This window comes from Haemaphysalis longicornis, unplaced genomic scaffold (assembly GCF_048455015.1).
Source record: "Haemaphysalis longicornis isolate Haplotype H1 unplaced genomic scaffold, Haemaphysalis longicornis Haplotype H1 scaffold_4, whole genome shotgun sequence".
Lineage (NCBI taxonomy): Eukaryota > Metazoa > Arthropoda > Arachnida > Ixodida > Ixodidae > Haemaphysalis > Haemaphysalis longicornis.
The window spans coordinates 26,225,943-26,252,105 of record NW_027526361.1 but is presented as its reverse complement, the minus strand read 5'-3'; the positions used below and the strand labels follow the sequence as shown (position 1 = coordinate 26,252,105).

The following is a 26,163-nucleotide window of genomic DNA, read 5'->3' as shown; positions in this document are numbered from 1 at the left end:
CATACTGCACGTTTCTGTAGCAACAACCGACAGATGTGTTTATGCACAAGATAGCTTATTAACTGAAGCATGTTACTGGTTCAACTTAGCAGCCAGATCGGAAACAAACTTTCACCAGGTCCTTCAGTTTGCTGCTCAATAAAATGGTGTATGTATCTTAATTTTTAAGCCTAATGCCGCTCAAGCCAGTGGCACTGCACTTATTTCAGCCTACCAGTTCATCACCTTACATCTGGTCAAACATCTCAACAGACCGACACAAAAAACCCTTTAAAATTATTTAGGTAACCAGGTACAGCACAGTTTGGTCTACTCAAATCCTGCTAAACACTGAAAAAGATTTGCATGAAGCGGGTTACTGTCTCTAGGAAAGCCAACTAACCCATTATGTGACCTTTACAGTTACACAGATCACCCAGGGTTTAGAATCCTCGTAGTTCCTACCACGCCCAAGTTGGAAATACCGGAAGTGTACAGCGAATGTTTCCCATTTCTACTGCACTTGGGTTCTCTTCGGCCAAGATGCACAGCCTGCTCCCTAGTGGACGTGCAGAGAGAGGGAGGGGAAGGAATGGCGGAGGCCTGACCTTGGCGCCCCACCGGGAGTAAGGCATCTCAAAAAGCGTGACGGGCGTGAGCTTCTCCACGTTGCCAAAGGCCACCCCTGGGATGTACAGGGCACAGACCAGGTGCACCCACCTGCAAGTCAGGCACAAGGACGGCTGAAAAACACAGGACCTCCCGTGGTCACCACCACAGACAATACAAATTTGGACATTTCCCGGCCAAAGGGCACTACACCTAGAAGGCTCAACTACAGGTGCTACAAATGTATCTTGGGAGCGCAGAATCACTGAAGGTTCGTAGGGCAATTACATAGTTGTAGGATGTAGCTTGCAATATGGTTGCAAATATCCTAGCCTACTAGCAACAACCGTAGCAAGTTTCGCTGTGCTAAATAACTCCGAAGTATGCTACTAAACTGAAATTCGAAAGCAACAGCATTTTAGTATCGCTCCTATTCGGTCATGACTGCAACGGCGTTCCGGTCATTCCAATCTGCATTTCACAGATGGCATCACTCGCTCTTCCACTTTTACCACACCGCGAGGGCAGGGAGTAAGCGCACTGTATCAACCCTTACACAAGCAAAGCACTTCCTGTTCTCACTCACAAAAATGCCGCCAAAAAACTTGTTTCCCAGAACGCCTGCACTCCATATACTTGCTAATATATTCCTCCTGCTACTTTCCACTTCGCATTACCTGCTATACCTGATTGCCTTCGATGCAGCTAAGAGTGACCGTTGAGTGTCGAGGGCGGGCTTGTGACAGAGATATAGCTTAAATCCACGCATTAAAAATGCCAGAAAAGAGAACACAGCCAGTACTGAAGATAAAAACAAACAAACAACAAAAACTGCATAAAAAAAGACTAAATGCCATAGCAGTTGCATTTACTGTGAGGCTAACAGGTTATTATTAAATGAATAACTCGGTGCTCGTTTTGTAAGCCTTTCAGAATGTATGCTAGGCCATCCCCAAGTCAGGAAAACAAAAACAAAAGTGTACAAACTTTCGTGGGTGCAAGCAGAGAAAATGAATCCGCACTTTCTTTGCGCACTTGTTGTTTACTCAGATTTATTTTGACAGTTATCGTTGAGATTTTACAGTATAAAAAAAAAGATGAAATAAGAATGACAGCCAAAGCAGCCAAGCCATTGTTACGACATGATGCTGCTGGGGCCATACATTAGAAACGCACATCTAACACAGTCAGTAGTGAAGCTAAGTGTTGTAGAAACAAACTGACACATCAATGATCCACATAAGATTTCCTTTCTGTCCCTGCCCTTTAGGGGGAAAGAAAAAAAACGGTGCAATTAAAAAAAGAAGGCTAACAAGTTCAGAAAAGCTTGATGTCGGGCTAGTTGGTGTAACATGCTTTTGAAGGTAAGTTGCGCTTGCTGTGATCACAGAGATGGACACAGGATAAAAACGTTCACTTCCCGTCTTCTCGTGAAAGAAAGCGCTGTCTTCTTGTGAAAGTGTACTGTGTCTGTCTCTGTGATCACAACAAGCGCAACTTACCTTCAAAAGGCTAACAAAACAGGCTACAGGTGTGTTGAACGAAACAAGTCAAAGCAAGGCCTCTGCAACCAGGCAAGACTTGAGAAATGGGGCCACTACGCACTTGCCAACGTCCGTCTCCTTGAATATGCCTCCAGTGTTGGGGCACAGCTCACAGATCTGCAAACAAAGAGTAGCATCGACATGCAGCGCAGCCTAACAAATCTGCAAACAAAGAGTAGCATCGACATGCAGTGCAGCCTAACGGACTTTGCTAAGATGTCAATGCTGCGTGCACAACAAAACAAGGTTTTATAAGTGACACACCACACATTTGCAAAGCATAACGTCACACTTTTTCTCTTCTGCAATTCTTATAATTTCCAGCAGCATAAGTGAGAGTACTGCACATTATGAGGTCTGCCTTGCAACAAGGGCCATCACTAATTGGAGCTGACATTTAACCCTTTCCGGTGTGGACCTTGCCCACTGCAGCCGTTCCAGTCCAGAAAGTGGGTAAAAGGTCCGGAACGACTGGAACTCTCACCCACTTGTGAGAAAAGAGTAAGAAAAACCGCGAAATTTAACCTCGAACACGCAAGAAAGTTTTCAGGCAGGGCCCGACAATGTACCACAAGGGGTAAAGCCCAAGGATTAAATGAAACACATTATCACCCTAAATATGAAAACACATTAATGATAACACCTGGGGAAAAAAAAAAGACCAGAAAATCTGAACCTTGCAAGGAAACAAACTTGGGTTGCATTCACTCATTTAAACATTTGATTGATTGATTGATTGATTGTGGGGTGTAACGCGCCGATGCAACGCAGACGATGAGGCGTGCCATAGTGGAGGGCTCCAGATTAATTTTGACTGCCTGGGGATCTTTAACGAGCGCCGAAATCTCATACACATGGGCATTTTTGCTTTTTGCCCCTATCCAAAAAGCAGCCGCTGCGGCCTTTAAACATTTTGCATTGAGCAAGCAAAATACTTGTCTTCTATTCAATTTCCGTCGCATATGTGGCCGCATAACGGTTTCTTTCTTCGCATGCTTTCAATTTTGCACCCAACTGAGCATACATTGCCGTGAACTGTTATAATTGATATAACAGAATAATGGACATAACAAAATAATACGGCTCTCCAACTGCACTATAATGAGGTTTGAGTGTATTTTCAAACAAGCTTTTCCTTCCCCTTTTCCAAGTGCTTCATGCAGACTTAGTGTTGTGGCACAGTTGAGGACAGCTTAGCGATGGTGTTGATACGAGTGCAGTGGCTGCTGACTGCGCATACTCAGCAGGAAAGTTCCGTGTATATAATGGCAGACCCGCCTTTGCCTGCAGCTGCTCTTTAGTTTTGAGGCTGCCGGCACGTGCCTTGACAAATTAATGCATCGTTTCCACTCCTTGTTTTCCGGCAGGTCCTCTTTGGGTCGAGAATTCAATGAACAGTTTGCAATGCAGACCACACTGCCTGCGCTGACAACCAATTAGATAACCTTTAGGCGCATTCCGTGACACATGCACCCTTGCACGGCATTATTTTGGCGTGTCTGCTGAAATTTTGCTGCAGCACAACTCTTAGCGACACCACACGGTCGGTGTAATAAATTCTACTCCATTTTGGGAGACGCTAACTGAGGCATACCAGGTGACCGTCTCCTTACCGGTTCTTTCTGGCCAGCACGGCACGCGTCACAGAACCATGGCTCCGTTGAGCTCGATGAGCCTGTGCTCATGATGGAGTCACTGTCCGTGATGCCATAGCAACCTGCACACGGGAGGCAAAATGGAAGTACTTTGTGAAACTGATCGGTAAGCGTGTCATGACTCCTGTTTCTATTTATATTATCACCTCGTTATTTTGAAGGGAACGCCTCTTATTCTTCTGAGAATTTAATGATCCACTAAGCACTACGGCAAAACCAGCGTGGTTAGTATAACGAAATTTCGCATATGCAACAGGCACGTGCCTAATGTTCCCACACACTCGTGAACAAATGACACTTGGGTTGCTCCAAAATCAGCAGACAGTTCTTTGCACTCACCTTCGTGCACAGACACGCTGCAGCAGTCACACTCCACAATCTCGTCATCTTCTACACTGCAATCCCAAAGAAAAGAAGTTACGCTCAATGCGCAGCCATTTCAGGCAAAACAGGAAGACCAAACAAATACAAAACTTGCACTAGGCCTATGCAGTCCAATCACAAAGCTTGAAATGCAGACACTGCATATCATTCGTTATTACAAATGTAATAAACTGCAACACTTGAGAGTAAAAGCATAAAGAAAAGTGCAGTCACAAGTACTTGCTCTTGACAGCTTGCAATAAACCAAACAATCCACACTGCTGGCAGCGCACAAGCTGTTTTCAAGCTTCCGAAACACGGCAGGAAAAGTGGGTAGAAAAGTCACCTAATGTCCCCGAGGCAAACGGCACAAATGGTGATCTTGAACTTGAGGGACGATGTCTCCCCCTCGCCTGATATCTGTAAGGAGTACACGAGGCAAAAAAAAAAAGCAATTACGTGGCAGTAGTTAAAGGCCAATTCACACGAAAGGAGGGGAAATGCATCTTTCATGTCTTTGGGGCCCCCTCGCATGACCAGTTTTAAGCCGCTGAAGCCCCAATTGTAGGCTAATTTAGAACACTCAGAGCTCATTCGACTGGCAGAGACACCAAATTTTAAAGATTCTGTTTTTAATTGCAAAGCACTTTTACTGCTCCCAATAATCATTATGACAGCGTAAATTCTACCAGCAAGTGCTTAATGAATTCCGAGTGGAATAATTCAGCTGGCTGAGCTCAGTTGTGACTGGTGGTAGCCCTGTGGGGTAACATCCCTCAACCACAGCTCACAGTGTCCCTGGTCATGTGATACACACCATGTGAGATGGGGAACATGGTTGCTACATCACCGCACCTTCTAAATTCAGCATCTTTGTCACTGTAAATATTCTTTCGCAATGGACCTACCCTGTGTATTACGTCCAGATTCGGATTGGTCAATGCCCGAATTTCAAAAAAAAAGGGATTAGGTTCTCACTCACGCCTTATTTCTGGCTGGGGGAATTGTAAGTATCCATTACAATGAGCTAATGTCAGTGTCTGCACCTGCAGCCCATGGCAGTGTTGCCCACGACAAGACAGGGCCAAGGTTGCCAGCACAGGTTGTTCACTCGGAGCAAGTGACACAGCTTCTCAACCAGCAGGGCCTTTCTCACAGATTCACTCGACTTAGCTCACCACTGTGCCAAAGACAATTAGAAATGGTGCAGAATAAGACTGTTCGGCTATGTAGCAGGAACCTATATGCACTCAATACACGATAGCAAAAAAAAAAAAAAAAAAAAAAGCACATGTTGCAAGGGCGGAGTCTAAACTATGAAAGCAAACTGAAATAATATGAGCTTCTAAATTCTAATTACATAACTGCAAACAAGCTCGACCTTAAGAGGCTTCGTCAATGCAAGCTAACAAGACGCGACTGTTCAGAAGCCACAACTTGCACTCTCACACTAATTTTTGGAAGTTTGCCATAAGCCTGCTTGCTTGCTTTGCTCAAAAAAAGAAGAGATGACGCAAATAAAATTTTTTTGCTCCGTTTTTTCTTTCACAAATGAGCCTCGAACATAAGTGAAAATGACTGAGCCCAGAGTTCTACTCGCTAGAAAAGTAACATTATTTGAAGAAAAAAAAAAAGATCCAGAGAAAGCGTACACTGACGACAATTCACACCTTTTTTTAAGCGGCCAGACTCACAACAAATTGCAAACGCTCAAATGCCTGTCCCTTCAAGCAGGCCCTTTTCACTCACCCTTTGCCTTGCCTGACTCTGTCTCTGCCTTGCTCGTTCGATCAAGTCCCCCACAATAATTTTAGGGACTTTTTTTGTTTCCGCCGGCTCTGATGCGACACCATTGGCCACCCTGCTGGGGGAGAACTTCTTCTCCGCTTCTTCCGAAGCTGCACCCGACGAATTGTCGTCGTCGTCATCGTCGTCATCCACATTCTCCGACGAATCACCCTGGTCATCAGACTCCAGATCTGCAGTGAAAGGGCAGCCACCAGAGAGGTCACACAGCCCGAAAAAAAACAGCAACAGATCCCAGATCCAAACCGCGATACACCATGGAGAGAAGATGGATGAAAAAACTATATATTTTTTATAAAACAAAGTTTACCGCTGCACATTGGAGCCGTAAATGCTGCAGTCAAAATGAGACACGCACGTCTCCTTTAGCTTAGCAAAGCATCCTGCATTTTTACCGTGTAAACAACATGTGCAAAAGATCCGAAGAACCCTAGCAGTGCGCTCTGAGCTACACAAGAAAAGCTGAATACTAACAGCAGCTGCTTGGCTCAGTGTGATTTGCGATTAAATATGACCTGCCTCAAAAATAGCAGGCTCCCCTCTACAGCACCCATGGCTGGCATTCACAATGCCTTTACCTCCTCAACTATGCTGGTTGCTGAAATAGCAGATTTTGTTAAAGCGACGATGTTTCTGTGAAGTGCAGCCATTAGTACAGGTAGCACAATTGTACTGACCCAATGATAAAGGGTGCATGATTTGTTATTTGGAGCAAACCAGCAAAAGTATATTGTGGGGCTACAGGATTTTTGTGAAGCAACAAAACTCATCTTCCCTAGATAACATGCATGCCCTTCCCGTAAACGGCGGTGAGATGACAGAAAGAAAAGTGTGTTGTGTAATGAGACCATGAAACTTACCCAGAGCAGACTGCCCCGGGAAATTTATGAAAGAAAAGAACTTGGCAGACAAACACAAATATTTACGTGCCCCGTTTCTTCTAACCGCTACTACCCTGATCTCTATTCAAACCTCTACACTATGAGCAACAGCAAAGCAGACTTGCTTCAAATGGTAAGGTCTTGCCATGAGCTGCAAAAAGGTGCAACTTCCAATGATAGAATGGATGACTGGGAGACTATCCTATAGCCAGCTCCACTCCGGAGCCACAACTCAGAGCAATCCGGATGGCCAAAAACACCGCTAGGACCTGAGGGAGGCAGACTATCCAAGACGCCTACCATTCAGAACCCATCTCAAGCATCAAATTAAGTCGTCTCTCTCCCTCATCTAAAATGGTCGAAGGCATCGGGGGCCGGTCAGGGCGCGCGGGACGAAGGAGGGGCCTCTTGGGTTCGAGTGAGCGGCGAAGACAGACGTGAGTACCGGAGGTCCGGCTTTCCTTTTCCTTTGTCTGCCCCATTGCGCCTGCCTCCTGATCTTCGCCGGACGGCTGGGTCAGGACGAGCGAGAAGTCGACCACGTCATTGGTGGAGCGCCAATAAACGCGAGTTTGGCTGTTTCGTTGTGTCTTGTGTGTTCCTTGCTGTTTTCTGCCGCTACGCCGGTCGGCGGTCCGTGGCGGAGTTCAGCCGAGCTAGCTTCGCGGCCGAGTCTCGCGGGTCGAGCTTGGTCGCCGTAAGAACCCTGGTCCCCACACATGTTACCTGCGCACTCTCCCCAAGTTTTGAAATAGATTGTGTGTGCAGTACATGGGGGTTCAGCAAACCTCACTCTGCATCTTTGGGGGTTTTTTGCGATGGAGATACACTTGGGCTAGAAGGGCCGCTTAATGGAAAGCTTCAGATTAACTCAGACTGAATAAGGTTCCTTAACCTGCGCTGAAAGAGAATTTTTTCTTGCCTCTGCTAAAAAAACCATCGCTGAGGCCAAGAATAGAAACTGTGTATTCATGATCTGCAACACCAAGCCACCACGGCAGATACCTTCTCACATGGAAAATCCAGATAAAATAATAAAAAGTACTCGGTCAGCCATGGCTTGGCCCTAATTAAGCTTATGCTATATTTAATACACACATAATCATTTAATTCTTTCGTGGTTTCAGGAAAATTGACCAATTAGGGGTCCAAGAAAACATTTTTTTTTCTGCTAAAAAAATTAATTAGGCACTAATTACAGGAACACAAAATGCAGATTAATTAACGGCCTTTCCAATAACACCAGTTTTTTAAATGTTTTCATGTACCATAGTTGCAAAAAAAATATAAAAATAAAATTTTTTGTTAATGTTGAAAAAAATGATAAAAAAGAAGTTGTGTATAACAGACCACCAGTAGTATAAAAAAATTAGAATATACATTTTGTATGGAAACATTTAAAAAATGCACACTAAAAAAATGACGACTTCCGCAGAACAGTTTGTCAGATATAAGCCTGAGATGCGGAAAAACATGCATGAAGTTGAAAACGGAACTCCGTGGTTGATGCTTGTTGACGTTCACGGTCAGTTACCTCTCAAAACACAAAGTTGAGCTTTATTATCGTCTTTTGACTCGCTATATTAGCCTTGCTTGCAGGAATGAGGTGCGATGCGCTAGAATCGTGCCCTGCAAACTTTGGCAGAGTAGCTGTTGCGCGATAAAAAATATCAGCAATACGAGCATCCTCCAATGCAGCGCCACATAACATTTTTTAAATGAAACAGTACAAAAACTTATTGGAGACGCTGTCCGAATAGACAGTTCAACTAAGCAGCAACACTAGACCCCCAAAGATACCCTCGTATGGAAACGAAACTGGCAAGCGAACAGCTGGCAATGTGTAAGGCCGGTTTGAAGCGCAAACCCGGAGGTAGGGTCACTGGTTCTGACGCTAATGCCCTGTGTTCAGGATCCAGCAATGGCAACAATTTTTAGTGTATGAGAACTAGGAGGGTCATCCACAAGAAATTTTTGAAACCTCTCTTGGAATGAACAACCACGGGAGAGAAAAGGACAGTACAGTGGAAAAGAAAGATGACGTATGATCTCATCACACGCCACACGCGCAGTAGGGGAGTGCAGTGGAATCTTAAGGGCAGCTCGGCACACAGGTGCTTTTGTGCATGTATGTGGATGGCCTCCACAATCAGCAACGGTTTGAGAGAAGGAAGAGGTGCATTTAGTGACGCAGATGAGCCAAATAAGGTGTGGCATAGAACAAATCTGCATAAGACTGTCCAATAGCTTTTTTTAAGGCTCCGTGTTTTTTTTACTGACAAAAATGTTCTTTTGGATAAGTTTTAGGTATTATTTTTGTATAGAGGGATGTTCCGGTATTTTTTTGGTCGGTATAGATGTGGGTCAGCCCATTACCAGGATGTTACGTCCTGCATCACGCCGGAAGTGACGGGTGTGTAGCTATCTCGGGACATGCTATCTCTTCGAACGCAATGTTGGTCACACGTCCTTCTCACTGCTGAGCCTATGCCTCTTAAGGAAGCAGACCTTAAGGAACAACCTTGCGGACAGAACTTATGTGAATCATAAACTAGCTCTAGCCGTAACTTGTGTACGTGTGTAGTACAGGCAGCTGGTCCTGTGGGCCCAACTGCTCGCAAGGGCCTTCGCTTTTCCAAAGGACCAGCGCACCCTTTCGGCTTTTGATTTATTTTCTAGAGCACAGTCCAACTATCAAATGAACACGCTAAAAAAACTCAGCAGAAACCATTTAACACGACAGAAGCTTTGCTGTGAAATCCATCAAAGCAGGAATTTTAAGGTCAAAATTAAAACGCGCAACCAACCTTTTTCATGGTCATCGATTTGAAAGTCACTGTCATCGGAACTGTCATCCAGGTCGGCGAACTCGAGAAGCTGCAGGTGGTTTTCAACCGGCTTCACTCTTCGTTTACTCGGATCTCTTTCCACTAAAGTAGAGATGATAAGAAAAGCACCCCAAAACAATAAGGGAAGTCAGGTAATGAAGGCGGGTGTCAGAAACTACAAAGCAGCACTTGACGCTCGCTGTCGATGCTAGATTGATCAATAACATTTTGGGCTCCATCGCTGCTGCAACTTACCCATGGCACGGTACAGAAAACCAACGTTCTCAATGTACCCATCCTTATCGGTCATGTTTTAGGCAACACTTACTTCTGCGATCATACAAAACCTGCTTGTTTTTGTTACCACAAATGTTAGCGGCGATCGCAGCAGTCTGCTCGACTCCAAACAAAATTTTTTTGTTCGCAGTTATGGCGCTAGTGACAAAAAATAGCAAAATAAACTCCTATACAAACTATTTAAAACATTAAAAACAAACTTTTAAATGTAATTAATTAATTTTAATTGCACTTAAAATGCGTGAAAGTTTAATTATAAGTATTTTTTAGAAAAAACATACCGCTGCAAGTCGCGGCCATCTAGGGGGCCGGCAAGCACGCCCGCGCCCGCTGCCTCTCTTCGTTTTCTGTTGTTGGCATCCGCTCGTGGCCGCCGATTTTAAAGGTGCTCTGCGAATTCGACCGCCAAGACTGATGACAGGTTAGAGCTTGCTGCTATCTCTGTTCAGCTGTGTGTTCCGTTGAGCCGCATAACCGCAGCGTATACGGGATTACAGCTTACACACCAAACAAAAATAGCAAGGTGGGTGGTATTAACTGCAGTTTTGGGCTGCAGTTGGGCTCCCACCGTTGCTGTAGCCTTTGTAGCGGTCCCTTGTACGTAGTGGGCCTTACAAAAAAGGTTGGCGAAGTTGTAGTTGCTATAACTGCAAGGGCTCTGGCGTTGCCTTCACGTTATGGCATCCTGGCACGAAAGTATTTTGAATTCTGTAGGCAGAAACGGTCGCGCACTGGTAAGCCGCGCTTAAAGTAAACACGATCACTCCGAAGAATGATGCTGCTACTTCTGAATAATTTAATACTTATCTGTTTGTCTTGCTTTTCATCCTAGATAAAGTGACCTAAGCGCGAATGTTCGCTGTAGCAAGTATAGCTACAAAATTATTGCCCGTGCGCAAACCTCTGCCGTGAACAACGTTCATTTGAGTCAAATCTACCTTTGAGGGTACACATCATTGCCTCGTTGATTTGGACGACCTGCAACTTGAATTACAACTTTATCGTTTTGTTCCGTGGGAGTAGTACTGGATTCGAGAAGCACCGGAAAATGGGGAGGGGGTAATTCCCATGAGTTAATACTGTAATTCCTCTTCGCCGCTCAGCTCAGAAGGGCGCAGGTTTTACGTCGGACTTTGTTTTACTATTTTGTGTCCGTCCGGGTAAAAGGGAAGGTGGAGAGAGATGTTGCTCCCCACGAGCAGCCCAGAAACTCGAGGGCTGCAGGTGAGCGCGTTTGGTTGACAGTGTCTCTGATACATTTCTGGTGGCCATTTTCGATGCATTTATTACTCTCTTAATGCGCGAACCCATTCTTCAACTATGCAAGTAATTGTCCACAGCTGTAGTGGTCGTATCCCACAGCATAGTGGTTGTATTGGAGGGCTGGCCCCTCAGTTCTTCATTGAAGCATTTTCAGTCATATGGTAGTTCTCATAAAACAGAATTAACCACAAATATGGCAAGGGAACGTCTCGAATCACTGCTAACCGGCAAAAGTTTGACCACCTTAATGTCCTCAACCAATTGCTGAAGTCCTTCAATACTGTTTGTTTTGCCGTCAAGTTAAGGGGCCATGAAGAAAATAATGCAAGTTTGGTTCATTCAAAAGATTGCCTCATTAGAATTATGCTGACACCACTTTTAACGTAAACTTCGCTAAAATAAGCTGTATAATTAGGAAAAGAGGGAATGGCCATGTGACCCACTAGCTCATTTCCCGCAACAGAACCTATGATGTCATACCAGCCAGCTTTGCGATTGGCGGAGGCTGGAAAAAATCAAATGCAAATTAGGCAGAACTTATGAGCTTGCCAAATTTGCGCTTAAAGGAGCACTGACACAAAAATTTTATGTTACACTTTTATTGCCTTTATCGATGCTTAATAATCTGGCGAACCTGAAACAGCACTTCAAATACTTCAGTGCGCGATAGTTAATTACATTGAACGGCCTGAAAATTGTTTGTTTCAAATTCCCGCGCTTTCATCCCGAACGGCGCATATGACAGAATCCCGGCCTGACCTCACCGCTTTGTGCGGACGTCACTGGCGCCCACTTGAGAAGGTGTTGCGCCCGCACGCCGCTCGTGGGGCCGTGCACGTGAAGTGACGTCACGAGTTTTTGACGAGCGCTGTCACGTCACTTCTTTTGGCTTCACGGGGTGATGTCCATTTGCTGAGTGTCCGTCGGCACGATAAACGAGATCCAATTGAACTATGTTCTTCGCATCGCAGGCCGCTCATATTTCAGCCAGGGTATTCTGTTGAGTGAAGGAAGCGAACTGTGCAATAATATTAACGCCGAAAATTGGTGTCAGTGCTACTTTAAATTTAGGGCACATTCTTTTTATATCAGTAAGAATGGTGGGACAAACAATAGAAGTCACAAAAGCACATGTAAACATAGAAGTACCGATGCGTACTGCTGTTGGTACTGCGCGCACTGTTTGGTTTAGCTGCACAGCACTGCGGGGCTTTGGGGTTGTCTCGGACGACACTGGCCAATTGACGCGACGGTGTCTTACGTGACCATATTTGTTGAGCGAGCACCATGTTTCACAAAACGATTTTCTCCATGAACAAAAACAAGCCAGCTTTAAATACGGTCACAAACAAACCAAAGGCAGAAAATGGCTTGCCACGGTGTGGTGGCGCCATCTAGGTTGACTAACAGTAAGCAAGTCTCCACTCCACACAAAGTTTAGCTGAAAGGCCTGTTCTTATGATTTCATTGCAAATGTCGTTCAAACACGTGTTTTGGCGCAAGAATCAAAGTTTTGGCTTAAATTGAGTAATTTCGCAGTGAATAAAGTACCGTTTGCTTCCGGACAAGCGCTGGGGGGCACTGTAGAATACGAAATCTTTCGAATAAAACAAATTTGTGTTTTGTCTTCATGGCCCCTTTAAAGTTTTTCCTGATGCTGCATGCCTGCTATCAGGCCTACGTCATCTACCAGTGCGTAGTCCTGGGGCATCCCTTGTCATTGCAGAGATCTTGCACTGGGCTCTGCACCGATGGTGTTAATTCCTTTCCCCCTGTCACTGTTTCCTCCGTGGTATGCCACACACTTGAAGGCGGCTGACACAAATATGTTAAATCACACAGGGTCAAACTGACCAGCACTGCACGGTTTCCCTGGATGGTGCAGCTGAGAAATTGCCCTAGTAGCAGCTCTACACATACAAGGATGCGGGTTCGATTCCTGGCCGTGGCGGCCCCTTTTCTGATGGAGGTGAAAAGGGAAAACACCCGTATATTCGAGATTTTGCCGTACGTTAAAGATCCCCAAGTGGTAAAAATTAATCCGGAGCCCTCCGATACAGCGTGCCTCATTGCCTGTGTAGCGTCGGCGTGTTAAACCTACAATCATTAAATCAAAATTAATCCGGAGCCCTCCACTATGGCGTGCCTCATTGCCTGTGTAGGTTCGGCGCGTTAAACCTCGTAATCAATCAATCAGCTCTACACATACCGAGCTCGCACCTAGTCTGATAGGCTTTCTGTGACCCAGTTTAAATGGATCTTCTTAAAGGCATTAAACTGGTGTAAGCAACCACTCTGTTCAAGAAATGTCAAAAGGAAGCACATGAAAAGGCTACTTGGCATGCTAGCTCATGGGCTCCGTGAGCAGTTTGACCCAAAGATGGTCTTTCTTGCAATGCCTTGTGCTGTACTTAGTGGAATACCGCAGGGTATTATCCTTAATCGTTTTCTTCCATACCTATGATATTACCAAAAGACTGCTACAATCCCTAGCACATGCAGATGTCGTGCCGAGCTTCTGCACTGATTAGGGCATCATTCCATGCCAAACGTCTGACAGTTCGCTTGACCATCTCCAATTCCACGATAAAAATTCATGGTTGAGCACTTCCCTACACTATTCGTTTTAATGGGTGATTTCGGGTGGAAAAATTATTTTTCTGTTTCTTACAGCAATTCGATAATCACCGCCGCTATTCTGCAGCTTGCTACGAGTAATGGCTGAACAAGAAATCAGGAAAAAGATAAAGTCCAGGGTCTTGGATGGGCTTCCAGAAGACGTCAAGGTGAGAACACTGCTTATTCAGTGTTCTCATAACAAAGTTTTACTGTCTTGCTGGGCAACATAAGTGCCTTGCCATTTCTAATGTTTCAATTTTCCCTCCCTTGTTTCCTTTTTCTTTCTAGTCCTACATAGCAGGTTTGACCAGTGAACCTGAACGTTGTGTGGACTTCATCAAGGGCTTGTTTTTGGATGTCATCAGATCACACAGCGCCCATGCCCCGCAAAAGCTTCCAGTAGAGCTTCTGGCCGCCATAGAGCTTGGCCTGGAAACCCTGGCCAGTGTTCTGCAGGCCAACCAGCGTGTAGAGGTTTTGAATGTGCTGTATCACACGTTCTCCCTGCTACTCAAAGAGGTACACAACCCCAGCTTGTAGCACATTTCTTTGAAATCATTTGAAGCAAGAGGGACACAGTGTCACTCTGTCTCATGTACACATAAGGCAATCACGAGTTTGCAGGGCCCAGTCGTCATTGCTGGGCTGGTTTGCTCATTGTGTGATGAGCCCGAGGCACAAGCATGGCACACTCACTGAGATGAATTAAGGGGGGACACTGGACTTAAAGGAGCCATGAAGACAAAATACAAGTTGGGTTTATTAGAAAGACTGCTTAGTCCCGATAACAATGATACCAATATCATCGCAATCTTCGAAAAAATAACGGAGATATTAAAGAAAACGTGTGAAGCAGTCGCGACCCCCTAGCCAATTTCCCGCAACTTTTCTATGACGTCACGGAACCTTGTTTGTGCGATTCGCGGCCACCTAACTGACCTGTCGCGACGACACATGACTGGACGTCTGTAATGGGGCCTCTAGTTCCATTTGACCGCATCACTTGAATGCTAACGGGCAGTTAACGCACTGAAAATTATATTTTATTGTTGGCCCGTATGACGTCATTCTTGCTCATAACACGTCACTGTGGCGCAAAATTTGGAAGTTTTTAAATACTTCTTGCTTTTTTTTCGTTAAAAAACATCTTTAGTGGCTCTAATGGAGCTGAGTGAGATACTGAATCCTAGTTCTTTCAAACTAAACGAAGTTGTATTTTCTCTTCATGGCTCCTTTAAAACAATTTCTTTTAATTTTCAAGCAACCTTTGTGAAACTTAAGAGCCTTGCTGCTATTCTCCCACTGATTTCAGATAAGCCATTCTTTTCTCGTTGGTTCATTAGTTCTTATGATAATTAGCCATTTTTAGTCAAACAATAGACAAAACAGTGTTTGTCATACAACTGTAATCTTTATATTTTCCAATACTATGAACCCTGGTGAGTGCAATAATCGGAGCAGTTTTCTGGTGCATCGCTTGGAACTAATTTTACAGCTTGTTAAACTTTGGTGTTTGAAATGGGCACTCAAAATGGCTCCTTGCCACTGGTGCTACCAAAGTTTAATGAGCTGTAAAATTAGTTCCAAGCGATGCATCAAAAAACTACTTCGATTATTGCACTCACCAGGGTTCATAGTATTAGAAAATATAAAGATTAGTTTTATGACCAACAGTGTTTTGTTTGTCTGACTAAAAATGTCTAATTAGTGCTAATTATCTTGGGAACTAATTGACCTACAGAGAAAATAATGGCATATCTGAAATCAGTGGGAGAAAAGCAGCAAGACTGACAAGTTTTACAAAGTTCACTAGAAAATTAAGAGGCTGTTTTAAGACCAGTGTGCCCCCTCAATAGGTAATGCCCAGTCTTGCATTCTGTACCATGCTACTACTCTTCAAGATAAATTTCCATACCGCATTTTGTTCACAACACGCTAGTGGAGCCCTTGATCCACAGTACTTAGCCATGCGTTCGGCCAGCCTGTAGTCGCAGCGCAGGCTCGCTGTTCAATACGGGTCTCCTCGTTTCTGTGCTTTCTCAGGAGCTTCTCAGCCAGACCTTGACGGCAGCCAAGCTGATTGTGGCTCTGCTGCAGACTGTGGACTGCCAGAGCCCCAAGACGGCGGTGATTGTCTCCAACGTGTACGTGCAGCTCTGGAATGCCTCGCTCGACATCCGCCAGAAGGGGCTGTCGGCCCGCCAGGCCCACGGCGTGGAGCTGCTGCTGCTGGCCATGCAGGTGCTGTGCCTCAAGGACGACGCGGTTGCCGTGGCAGAGAGACACTCCGTAGCCGCCTCGTGGTGCGTGTACAAGGCCAAGAGCGAGGAGTACCTGTCGCAGCTGCGCCAGTGCACCCTGGTGGCCGTCGCCTCGCTCCTGGCACGTGCGGGCCCCCGCTTGCGACCCAGCATCCCGCCCGTCGTGGACCTGCTGCTCGAGCAGCACCGGCTCTCCCTCAAGCTGGGCAAGCAGCTGGCCCTCGCCTCCGAGTGGAAGAAGGTCGCCAGCGAGCACTTGTTTGCCGCCACCCCCGACATGGCGAGCTTCTACCGGCGCATCTCCGCCCTGCTGACCTTCCTGGACCACGTCTCAGCCTTGAGCCAGTGCATTGGCGATGGTGGTGCGGCCGCCGACTCGCTGCCGCAGGCCACGCTTCCCAGGGGCGCCTTGTGGTCCTCCTGCCTGCCCGGGACCGAAGAGTTTGCGTGCCTCACATCCTGCGTGAACATGGTGTTTGTGACGCTACATGCTACAGAACAAGCGGTCCAGGCTGCGGCAAGCAAGCGCAAGCTTGTCGCCACCATCAAGGCCATCCTGGAGCTGGGCCCCTTCGTCAAGCGTCACTTGAGCCACCTGGGCAGCGTGAAGGCGGAGGCTCAGCACACCACCACGGCGCTACGTCTGCTCCGAGCGTTCCTGCTGCTGCACGTGCACCTCGTTCAGGAGACCAAAGGTCGGACTGTTCGCATGCGCCACATTGCAAGGCCGGTGTCAGTTTTCTGGCAATGGAAGGAACGGAAAAGTCTCCTCCACTAAAGGGGAACTGGTAGGAGAGTTTTCAGATGGGCACAGCCATGCCCGGGTTGCAATTCGAATAATCGCTCAACTCAGCAAGCACAAACCACTTGGTGTTCTGGTGTTCTTTCTTCTGCTTTTTTTTTTTTTTTTTTTTTGCTTGCACTGTGAGGAAAAGTACGACAAACTATTTCCGTACAGCGATAGTTGAAATGTACCAGAAAAATGCATTTGTTGCTGTAAATGTGTCGGGTAATCTCTTCTTAGTTCCCTAAAACAAGATTTAACAGAGTATCGTCAGGTTTGAATTTGTGCTTTCTAACTTCGAAATACTTCGAAAAATATTTTCAAAGTACGCTTTTATTTGATTTGATCATGAATCAACTAATGTATTTGCTTCAATATTCACAACTTGTGAATCTTTGATGGAGGCGAAAAGCAAAAACGCCTGTGTGTGTACAAGATTTCGGCGCAGGTTAAAGATCCCCAGGTAGTCAAAATTAATCCGGATCTCTCCACTATGGCATGCCTCATCGCCTACATCACCTGCATTGCATCGACGCGTCAAGCCCTACAATCAAATCAACTTGCGAAACCTTGCTCACTTTTACTTTAGGTTGAGCAATACGCTATTGCAGTGCTGTGTTGGCATGCTTACAAAGGCACACTCTGATGCATAACAATGCTGAAATCCAATTATCATTTTTGAGGGCTGCTTGTCTTCGTGAATTTTGAATCAGAATTTTGCACATTTGGAGGGGTGTCAGCGAGGCAACACTACGTAGCCAAATTTCACCTACCAGACTTGTTAGCTCTGAGCTCAGGCTCTCTGCTTGAATTCTTGAGGTGGTTTCTAGGACGCTTAATCCTATACGGTCATAAAGATTGCTCAACAGCGGTAATTTGCTTGCATTGACAGTTGCCTTGCCACTTCATTTTTCAGGAGAAAAGGGATACGTGGAAGGACTTTCCAGACCAGAAAACTTCTATCCAGAGTCGCTTGTGAAAATTGCGGAGCAGTGCGTCGCTGAAATAAATGACGTTGTGGCCTTGGGTAAGAACCTGAATAAACGGCTGCTCGTTTCTTATTTTCCATTTTCTTCCCATTCTATGCTGTGCGAAGTTCTGTGCAAAGTTCTATGTGTGCGAAGTCCCACTCTGTGGAGGGGATGACCAGCAGAGCTGTATGTGGCTCTGTTGACCGGAGGCAGTCATGCACGAAACAAAACATGTTTATTTGTTGTTTACGATTAAACATACTCCCAAGCCAACTAGCTGACTGAAACTTGGACGGACTTGAGGTTTATTCTAGCGGATAAACATGGGGCAATCCATTTCCCTCCCGTAGAGGCCCCTGTATTGGCAGCAGCTGGCAATTCTGCATTGCTTGCAATTTCGCTGTGAACTACATAACTAGTGAAAATATGACTCTTGCTAATGTTATCGTTATCTTGGCAACCAATTATCATGTAATGCTTTTGGGATAGTTTAGATTAAAGAAGAGTTAGAGCCATTTCCTGCAACGATACTCCCTCCCTAGATGGCCATGTATCGGCAGCAGCTGGGAATTCGGTAACATTTGCAACTTGACTGCGGGCTATCTAGTTATGACAAGTACCGTAGCCGACCGATTTTTCGGACCTGGAAGGGAGCGAAAAATAGTCTGAATAAAAGACTAGGCCGAAAAATTCGTGAGTCGTTACTCCTATTGGACAACTGGCGGTTCCTTGGGAAAGTCTGACATATCCAGCGAGTCCGAATTTTTGGAGTTCAAAAAAATGGTTGGCTACTGTATGTGAAACTTGGCGTAATCGTAGTCATTCTGGTGGCAGTTTTCAGTAAGATTTTTTTCTAGATGTGTAGTTCAGATTGAGAGCTACAGGGCATTTACCAGAAAGTTTGCTTTGCCGTCGAATTCGTTAACTCGCTTTCCGTCGACTTGCGCAGTTTTGGTAAGAGCTTTGCCTATAACAGCTCCGCTGTAAAAAAAAAAAAAATTGCTACTCGCCGCGGTGGCTCAGTGGCTAAGGCGTTGCGCTGCTGAGCACGAGGTCGCGGGTTCAATTCCCGGCCGCGGCGGCCGCTTTTCTGATGGAGGCGAAAAGCAAAAACGCCCGTGTGTATGAGATTTCGGCGCACGTTAAAGATCCCCAGGTGGTCAAAATTAATCCGGAGCCCTCCACTACGGCACGCCTCATCGCCTGCGTTGCGTCGGCGCGTTAAACCCTACAATCAATCAAAAAAGGATTGCTGGGCAAACTTGTTCTTGGCTAGGCCAGGCATAGCTTGCATCGTACAAAGTCAAGAATACACCAGAGGCACACCAGTTCTCCTGTGTCTTTCCCCTTGTGTGCAGCCTAGTTTTTGTTATCTAAACCAGCCTGCTGGCAGAGGTGTCTTTGCGTCCGTAGAATAGGGTTGGTGTGCCCCCACTGTAGTTTACGTGCATGGCGCGGCACTTGTGCAGGTCAGTCGTTCTACATCCTGGCCTACAACTGCTTCCAAAACAAGCTGAGCCAACACACCATCCAGTTTGCCAAGATCAGTGTGGAGCTGACTGCCCTCCACATGACGCACCACCCCGAGGACAATTCCACAGACGTCCAGGTGTGCTTTTGAATATTGTGTTGTGCACACCTCTGGCTGCACCATGTGGAGTTTGTGACTGCAGTCACGCTGCACTCCTGTCGCAGGGAAACCAGCGGCTGCTCATTTGCCTGACTAGCAGCTCCAGAATGGACTTAGTGGGGCCTGCAGACAATGCCGGTGGCAACACGGGGATCGTGCGTTGAGCTGCCACACGGCAACCGCGTACTGTATTTGCACGATTCTAATGCGCACCTTTTTTCGCTAAAGGTAGCCTCGAAATTTGCCTGCGTGCTACAATCGGGTGCAAAACTGAAATCGGCTATCAGTGTCCTCCGCTTTTGGTGGCCGCTTTTGTGGTGGAGGCGAAAAGCAAAAACGCCTGTATGTTCAAGATTTCAGCGCACATTAAGGATCCCCAGGTGGTCAAAAAGAATCCGGAGCCCTCCACTATGGCACACCTCATTGCCTGTGTAGCGTCAGGGCGTTAAACCTCATAATCGATCAATCAATGCCCCCCCACTTTAGTTTCAATTTCAGCAGGAGCTGGATAAGCAAGTTTATGGTGCACAAAGAATTTTCACTGTCACAGTTGCACGCGTCAAATAAAATGTATTCTGCCAGGTACGTGGTGTCAATACTTTTACATCTGCGCAATAAACTCGGCGTCAAATTCTTTTTTTTTTTTTTTTTTTTAATCACCAAAATTACCTGCGCGTCACAATTGGGGCCCGTTGGAATCGTGCACATATGGTAAGCGAAGACTCGGCGCTTGTGTTGTATGCAGCTTATGTGACCCAGGCCAGCGTAGGGACGGGGGGCTCTGCACTGCATGTGTTTGTTATCCAAAGGGATGATGTACATATGGTAGCTACATCCTGTCACTGTGTGCCCCCTATGTGATGGCATAATCAGTGCAGTTCCTATGAAACAACCCAGACAATGTACTGATTTTCTGTGGCTTGCTAAAACCCTCGCTTTATCACGGTAATGGAGCGTTGCTGATAGTTTTTTGTTCAAAGTGGCCTCAGTTTTCTGGGTTAAATGGCCCATTTTGCCACTTGTTCTACATTGGTATTCGCGTTGAATTTTTGCCTGTTTTTAAAAATGTCTTCTAGGTCAGAGATGACTATTATGTTGCTTGGAGGTTTGTCAGGCATACGGAAGGCTGCTGACACGCTTACTCGTGCAGTGGCTTGGGCTTCGAGGTATTCCATCTCCTTAAAGCAGCCTGTACAAACAGTCGGCCCAACCTAATGCTTATTGCAGTGGTAAAGGGGCACCAAATAAACAACTCCTTTTATGCTCGGCACAAACCTTGCTTATTGCACTTCTTTTTTTGCAGGGCCTCCATGTTAACTTGTCAGGAGCAAGCTAGACTACTTGGACTCCTGAGCCTCGCATGATTATCTTTAACTTTGGGAGAACGCATGCATGTAGAGTCTGACCGCTTTATCTTCTTTAATTCTGCCTTCACTTCCATTAGATCGGAATCATGTTCTTCTAATTCCTTGAACCGTCGTATTGATGCGGAAAACTGAAAATGTCACAGGCACACTCCGCATCCTCAAAGTGCATTGTTTGGCTTCGAAAGCTCGCCTTGACTGTATGGTGGCATGATTTCAGGCGGGCATTTTGGAAGCAGACCGTAGTGACGGCTCTTTTTACCAGCTTAGAGTGAGCTGATTCGCACGTAACAAAGGCTTACCACCCTTCAGATTATACCCAACAAAATATGTTCTGGGGATGACAAAAGCTTGAGGTCTAGGAATTTTAAGTGGCCTTGAATGGGCACTTCAACGGGCTGGCCTATGCTCGCCAACTTTGCGAACATTGCTTGCAGCCGTTTGGGTTCCTTTAACAGTGCAGGGATTGGCCAGCACATAAAACAAATAAAACTGTTTGGTTGGCTCTTTTTATGGTTTTGTGGTATTGATCTTATTGTTTGCAATGACCATGCTAGTAGATACAGGTTGTGCGTCTCAAGATGAAAATTGACATTAATAGCGCTTTGTGTTGTTGACTTCTTTTTCTTTTGTTCTTGTTGATAGTTCAGGCTTTCCAAAACCATGATGTACCCAAGCCTTTCGAGTGCTGCATTTCAGTTGTTGGGCATTTGGTAATCCATCTATGACGTTGACAGGTCCAAGCACTCCCAGGAACCTCTTAAATACAGCAAGCCAGGAATGGGGTTCAGGGTGGATTTTACCAAGGGATGAGAGGCTGGAGGAAACTGGGTGGGAGCCTGCAATAAGAACTTTTGCGGGCAGAGGGTCGGCTGAAATGCCACAACAGGAACACTTGCAGGTCACTGGGAGGAGACCCCCCCCCCCACGTACAGTTGATGGCGGCGCAAGCAATACGGCAGGCATCCGTAATTGACCGTGCCCTTTCACCACCCTCCCCTCCCTCATTTTAGAACGAGTTCTGGAAGCGGTGCGAGCTGCTCCTGTGGGAGTACAGGCAGCAGAAGCAGTACACTGAGGCACTGTGCATTGTCGGCAAACTGGTCACCCTCGGCGCCGAACTGCGGTCACAGGCTGTTGTCCGCTGGGTCAAGATCCGGAAGGAGATGTGCGCCAGCAACGAGGCTTCCACGTAAGTGCACTCCTGGGGCACATGGGGGGGCTAAAGGGGTTAACATTTTCGCGCCGCCATTTTTAATTATGGGGCAAGGGCCCCCTCCCCGAAATTCTGTGAACTATCTCCATGTGGAAGGGGGGCGCTTGCTCGGTATTTAGCGGTAAGCATTTACAAGAACTAAGTCAGCCCCTCCACGGTGGCTCAGTGGCTAAGGCGTTGCGCTGCTGAGCACGAGCTCGCGGGTTTGATTCCCGGCCGTGGCGGCCGCTTTTCTGATGGAGGCGAAAAGCAAAAACGCCCGTGTGTTCGAGATTTTGGCGCACGTTAAAGATCCCCAGGTGGTCAAAATTCATCCGGAGCCCTCCACTACGGCGCGCCTCATCGCCTGTGTTGCGTCGGCGCGTTAAACCCTACAATCAATCAAAAACTAAGTCAGTCTAAGGAACTACGGAATGAAGGATGACAGGATAACACTCAGGGACAGGAAACTAGCATCTTGGATCATGGCACATTCTCATGGAAGGTTTTATAGTTCAAATTAGAGCACTGCACGGGCCGCAATTTCTAGGCCCGACCTGACCCAATGGAGACACGACCCAGGCCCAACAAATTTTTTACATGCGAGCCCGAGCCCGGCCCAAGCCCAACAAATTCTTAGGGGAGTACTGACACGAAAATTTTATATTCCACTTTCATTGCCTTTATCGGTGCTTAAGGGTCTGGCGAACCCGAAACAGCTCTTTAAATACTTCAGCGTGCGGTAATTAATTACATTGAATGGCCTGAAAATCGTTTGTTGCAAATTCTCGCGCTTTCATCCCGAAAGGCGCACATGACAGAATCCCGGCATGACCTCACCACTTTCTACGTACGTCAAGGCTGGTTGGGGCGTTGTTTCGACCGCGCCGTCACTGGAGCAGAACGGCTGAGCTGCCTGAAGGTGCTAGGCATACCATTGCGGCGGAAATTCGATGACTGCTTTCACTAAAAGTCCTGATGGCGACTTCTACTGCAATTCCGGGCTATATTATTGCTTCCTTTCCCGTGTGTCGAACTTTATTTTTGCCAACAGGGCCTTTCTGAGCAGCGGTTATGCCTGTAGCTCTGGCTACGTGCACCCGTTTGTGAATGCGCCCACTCACCGCTCGCGGGGCCGCGCGCGTAAAGTGACGTCACAAGTTTTTGACGAGCGCTGTCCGCGTCACTTATTTTGGCTACCCCGGGATGATGTTACGCTGATGTCCATTTGCTGAGTGCCGCTCCGTGTGCTGTTCTGTCGGCACGATAAATGAGAGCCAATTAAACTGTGTTCTTCGTGTCGCAGGCCACTCATATTTCAGCCGGGGTATTCTGTTGAGTGAAGGAAGCGAACTGTGCAATAATATTAACGCCGAAAATTGGTGTCAGCACTCCTTTAAAATCTGATCGCGAGCACCGGCCCGAGCCCGACAAACTTAAAGTATGAGCCCGAGCCCGGCAGAATTTAATAAAGTAAGCCCAAGCCCACCAGGCTGTTGTTAAATATCATCCCTAGTCCGACAGGCTATAAACATGAACTCAAAGAAGTTTGCTATTAACCTAAAAAGCGTAAGCACAAAGCGAATAAGACTACCTTGGATTTAAATTTCTTTTAAACTTGGACCAAACTTTGTACAACTTAAATATCCTCACCTATAAGCTGTATTTTCGGTAGTCGTGGAACTTCATTTGCTACTTGATTTTCCAGTCTTGGAAACCAAGGCGCACTGAGCATACCTTAAATGATTCCAAGCAAGTGGATAATTTTCTTTATTATTGCAATTCTTCAACAGATATTGCACCTTTCGTTGTTCCATTCCTTGCTGAAAGTTGAGCAGACGATGCATCCAGTTTCACCACTTCATTTTTGTTTTTGTCACTAGTTATGTTGACAGCATTATTTTATCTGCGCATCTGTCCTTTCTTGCCTTTAGTCTTTGTTTTAAAAACATTCTTACCCAAAAAAAATCATGGGCTGTACTTCGAAAACTGTTCCTTCAAACTCTGCACGCAGTGTATAGTCTAGGTCACGTTTGTTTTACTTGTTTTATTTTGCAGAGTAGGGGGAAACGACAATCATGTTGTACTCTGTGGCTGGAGTGCCCTCGTTTTCTGGCTCGTTCTCTCCCACTATGCTGACGGTGCCCAGACAGTTTTTTTTTTATGTGAAGGCTTTCTAAGCGCAATTGTCTTTTTATCATATCTTTTAACGGCGCCGTAGTGAATTTGCGCTTCGCTTTTTTTTTTCTCACTTAACCTGAAAGATTAAAAAGAAAACTTGTTGTTGTCAATTTAGAATTTGCGACACAGGATTGCTGGGCCCCAGGGACTCTGATCGGGCCGGCATGACCTGAAAAAAATTTTGGTTCAACCCCGTGCTCGGCCCGGTCCCAAGAAAAATGCAAGCTATCCGGCCTGAGCCCAGCCTGCGGGCCGGGCCAGGCTTGTGCTTCAGGGCTGGCCCCGGCCTGTGCAGTGTAGTATGCTAATGAAAATTATGAAAAAGGAATAGACGTAGTGTGCATGTGATGCGATGCAATGACAATAGGTGGACTAACAGTGTAACAGGGGTGGTGCTGAGATGGGGCTGGAAGTACAAAAAGACCTTCAACTTGATGGAGGGACAAATAACAAAATGCGAAAGCAAAGCATGGGCTCAAGCAAGGCATTACAAGAACAGTTGGAGATCTAGGGGAAATGCCTTCACTTGCAGCGGGCTTTTTGTCTATTGATAATTATGACGGCCTGAGGATTGTGCTTTAAGAACTGTGCTCAGCAAAAGTTTCCGCGCACATTTATTCTACAGTTGCATGTCCCTGTCGCAGTGTTTGTGCTTAGGCAAGCTCCACCATTCGGGTTCTGCCATTCACAATTCGAGATGTCACAAGTTATAGTGCGGGAAAGTGGGCGGTGATGCCTGTTTTCACAATTTTTCTGTGTGAAGCAACTTCTGCCGTTGTTGCGACATTCTAATCTACTAATACAGGCCAACTTGCTTTTAACGTCCCTTAAACTTTTTTCTGTTGCGGCGATTGACAACAGCATCACTGCGTCGTTTCATTTATAGGCCAGTGCAAAACTGCTTCGTCGCCTCCCCCTTAGTACCAACGTTAAAGTGCACACTTTTGGACTGAAGTGGTCAACGAATGCAAGCTATTTTGTCCACATTATGCCCACACTGGCAATGGTCTGGTTAGAAAATTGCATGTCATTTTGGAGGGATGTAAAGCACGCGGTGGCTCAGTGGCTAAGGTGTTGCGCTGCTGAGCACGAATTCGCGGTTCGGTTCCCGGCCACGGCGGCCGCTTTTCTGATGGAGGCGAAAAGCAAAAACGCCCGTGTGTACGAGATTTCGGTGCACGTTAAAGATCCCCAGGTGGTCAAAATTAATCTGGAGCACTCCACTACGGTTCGCCTCATCGCCTGCATTGCGTCGGCGCGTTAAACCCTACAATCACTCAATCAATCACGTCTGAGAAAAACAAACTTGCACATTCGACTTCTTCCCCCCTGCCTTGTAACTGGGAAGGCTCATCGCACATTGTAAAACGACCTCTCTTTTGCAGGAGCCTCCTGAAGCAGCTGGGAACAAATGGCCTCGCAAAACAACTGACTGCCATGGAGAAGCTCGCCCTGCTGTGCTTTGAGCTAAATGTCTCCGTCAGAGAGGGGTGAGCACGTGCATTCAGCAGCCTGCTGCGGAATTTTCCCTGAACAGTGGCCTCTGTGTTGCTAGTTATCTTGGTGGTTCGATTCCTGCTTTATCCTAGGAGACTTGCCAGCGTGAAGTGTGGAACCCTACCTGCTACCAACACGACTTCTTTCCCAGATTTTAAACGTTGTGGAAGAGGGGTGTGTTTGTTCATAGCGAGGCAGAGTGTGTGCATTTGTCTGAGGTTTTCATGCGCACGGTACCACCTAGGGCCACTAGATCAGGTTTCAGAGTATCGGCACTCTTTTCTATCATTGTTGTATGCTGCCGACAGCGGCCATTGGTCGAACCGCGTCACATGACATTTGTTTACCCCGTAAGACCCAGGGGCGCTGACATTCTGGTGCCTCTGTGTTGCCGCACGTGGGCGTTTTTCAATAAATCGTGACTTCCAGAGCGCAG

At 46.4% G+C, this 26,163-nt stretch overlaps 2 protein-coding genes across 8 annotated transcripts in view; one reads left to right on the top strand and one right to left on the bottom strand.

Moving 5' to 3' along the window:
• LOC144178388 (PHD finger protein 14) overlaps window positions 1-10,085 on the bottom strand; it is a 31,586-nt gene extending 21,501 nt beyond the window's left edge. For all 4 annotated transcript variants that reach the window (XM_077706195.1, XM_077706196.1, XM_077706197.1 and 1 more), the window contains exons 1-8: window positions 9,921-10,085; window positions 9,645-9,767; window positions 5,900-6,129; window positions 4,497-4,570; window positions 4,127-4,182; window positions 3,746-3,849; window positions 2,194-2,249; window positions 588-699 (exon numbers count right to left, since the gene is read on the bottom strand). In XM_077706195.1, the coding sequence (XP_077562321.1) occupies window positions 588-699; window positions 2,194-2,249; window positions 3,746-3,849; window positions 4,127-4,182; window positions 4,497-4,570; window positions 5,900-6,129; window positions 9,645-9,767; window positions 9,921-9,975 (810 nt within the window). In that variant the 5' untranslated portion in view covers window positions 9,976-10,085. The remainder of the gene's footprint in view (window positions 1-587; window positions 700-2,193; window positions 2,250-3,745; window positions 3,850-4,126; window positions 4,183-4,496; window positions 4,571-5,899; window positions 6,130-9,644; window positions 9,768-9,920) is intronic.
• Window positions 10,086-10,260: 175 nt separating this feature from the next.
• The window catches only part of Sse (extra spindle pole bodies like 1, separase), a 56,425-nt gene continuing 40,522 nt past the window's right edge, over window positions 10,261-26,163 (top strand). The window contains exons 1-8 of one of the 4 annotated variants that reach the window (XM_077706190.1): window positions 10,261-10,383; window positions 13,899-14,011; window positions 14,133-14,363; window positions 15,888-16,800; window positions 17,806-17,916; window positions 19,330-19,469; window positions 21,868-22,046; window positions 25,616-25,720. In XM_077706190.1, coding sequence (XP_077562316.1) covers window positions 13,943-14,011; window positions 14,133-14,363; window positions 15,888-16,800; window positions 17,806-17,916; window positions 19,330-19,469; window positions 21,868-22,046; window positions 25,616-25,720 — 1,748 coding nt within the window. In that variant the 5' untranslated portion in view covers window positions 10,261-10,383; window positions 13,899-13,942. Of the gene's footprint in view, window positions 10,486-13,898; window positions 14,012-14,132; window positions 14,364-15,887; window positions 16,801-17,805; window positions 17,917-19,329; window positions 19,470-21,867; window positions 22,047-25,615; window positions 25,721-26,163 lie in introns of all 4 variants that reach the window. The other 3 variants (XM_077706193.1, XM_077706192.1, XM_077706194.1) reach the window with 3 other exon arrangements.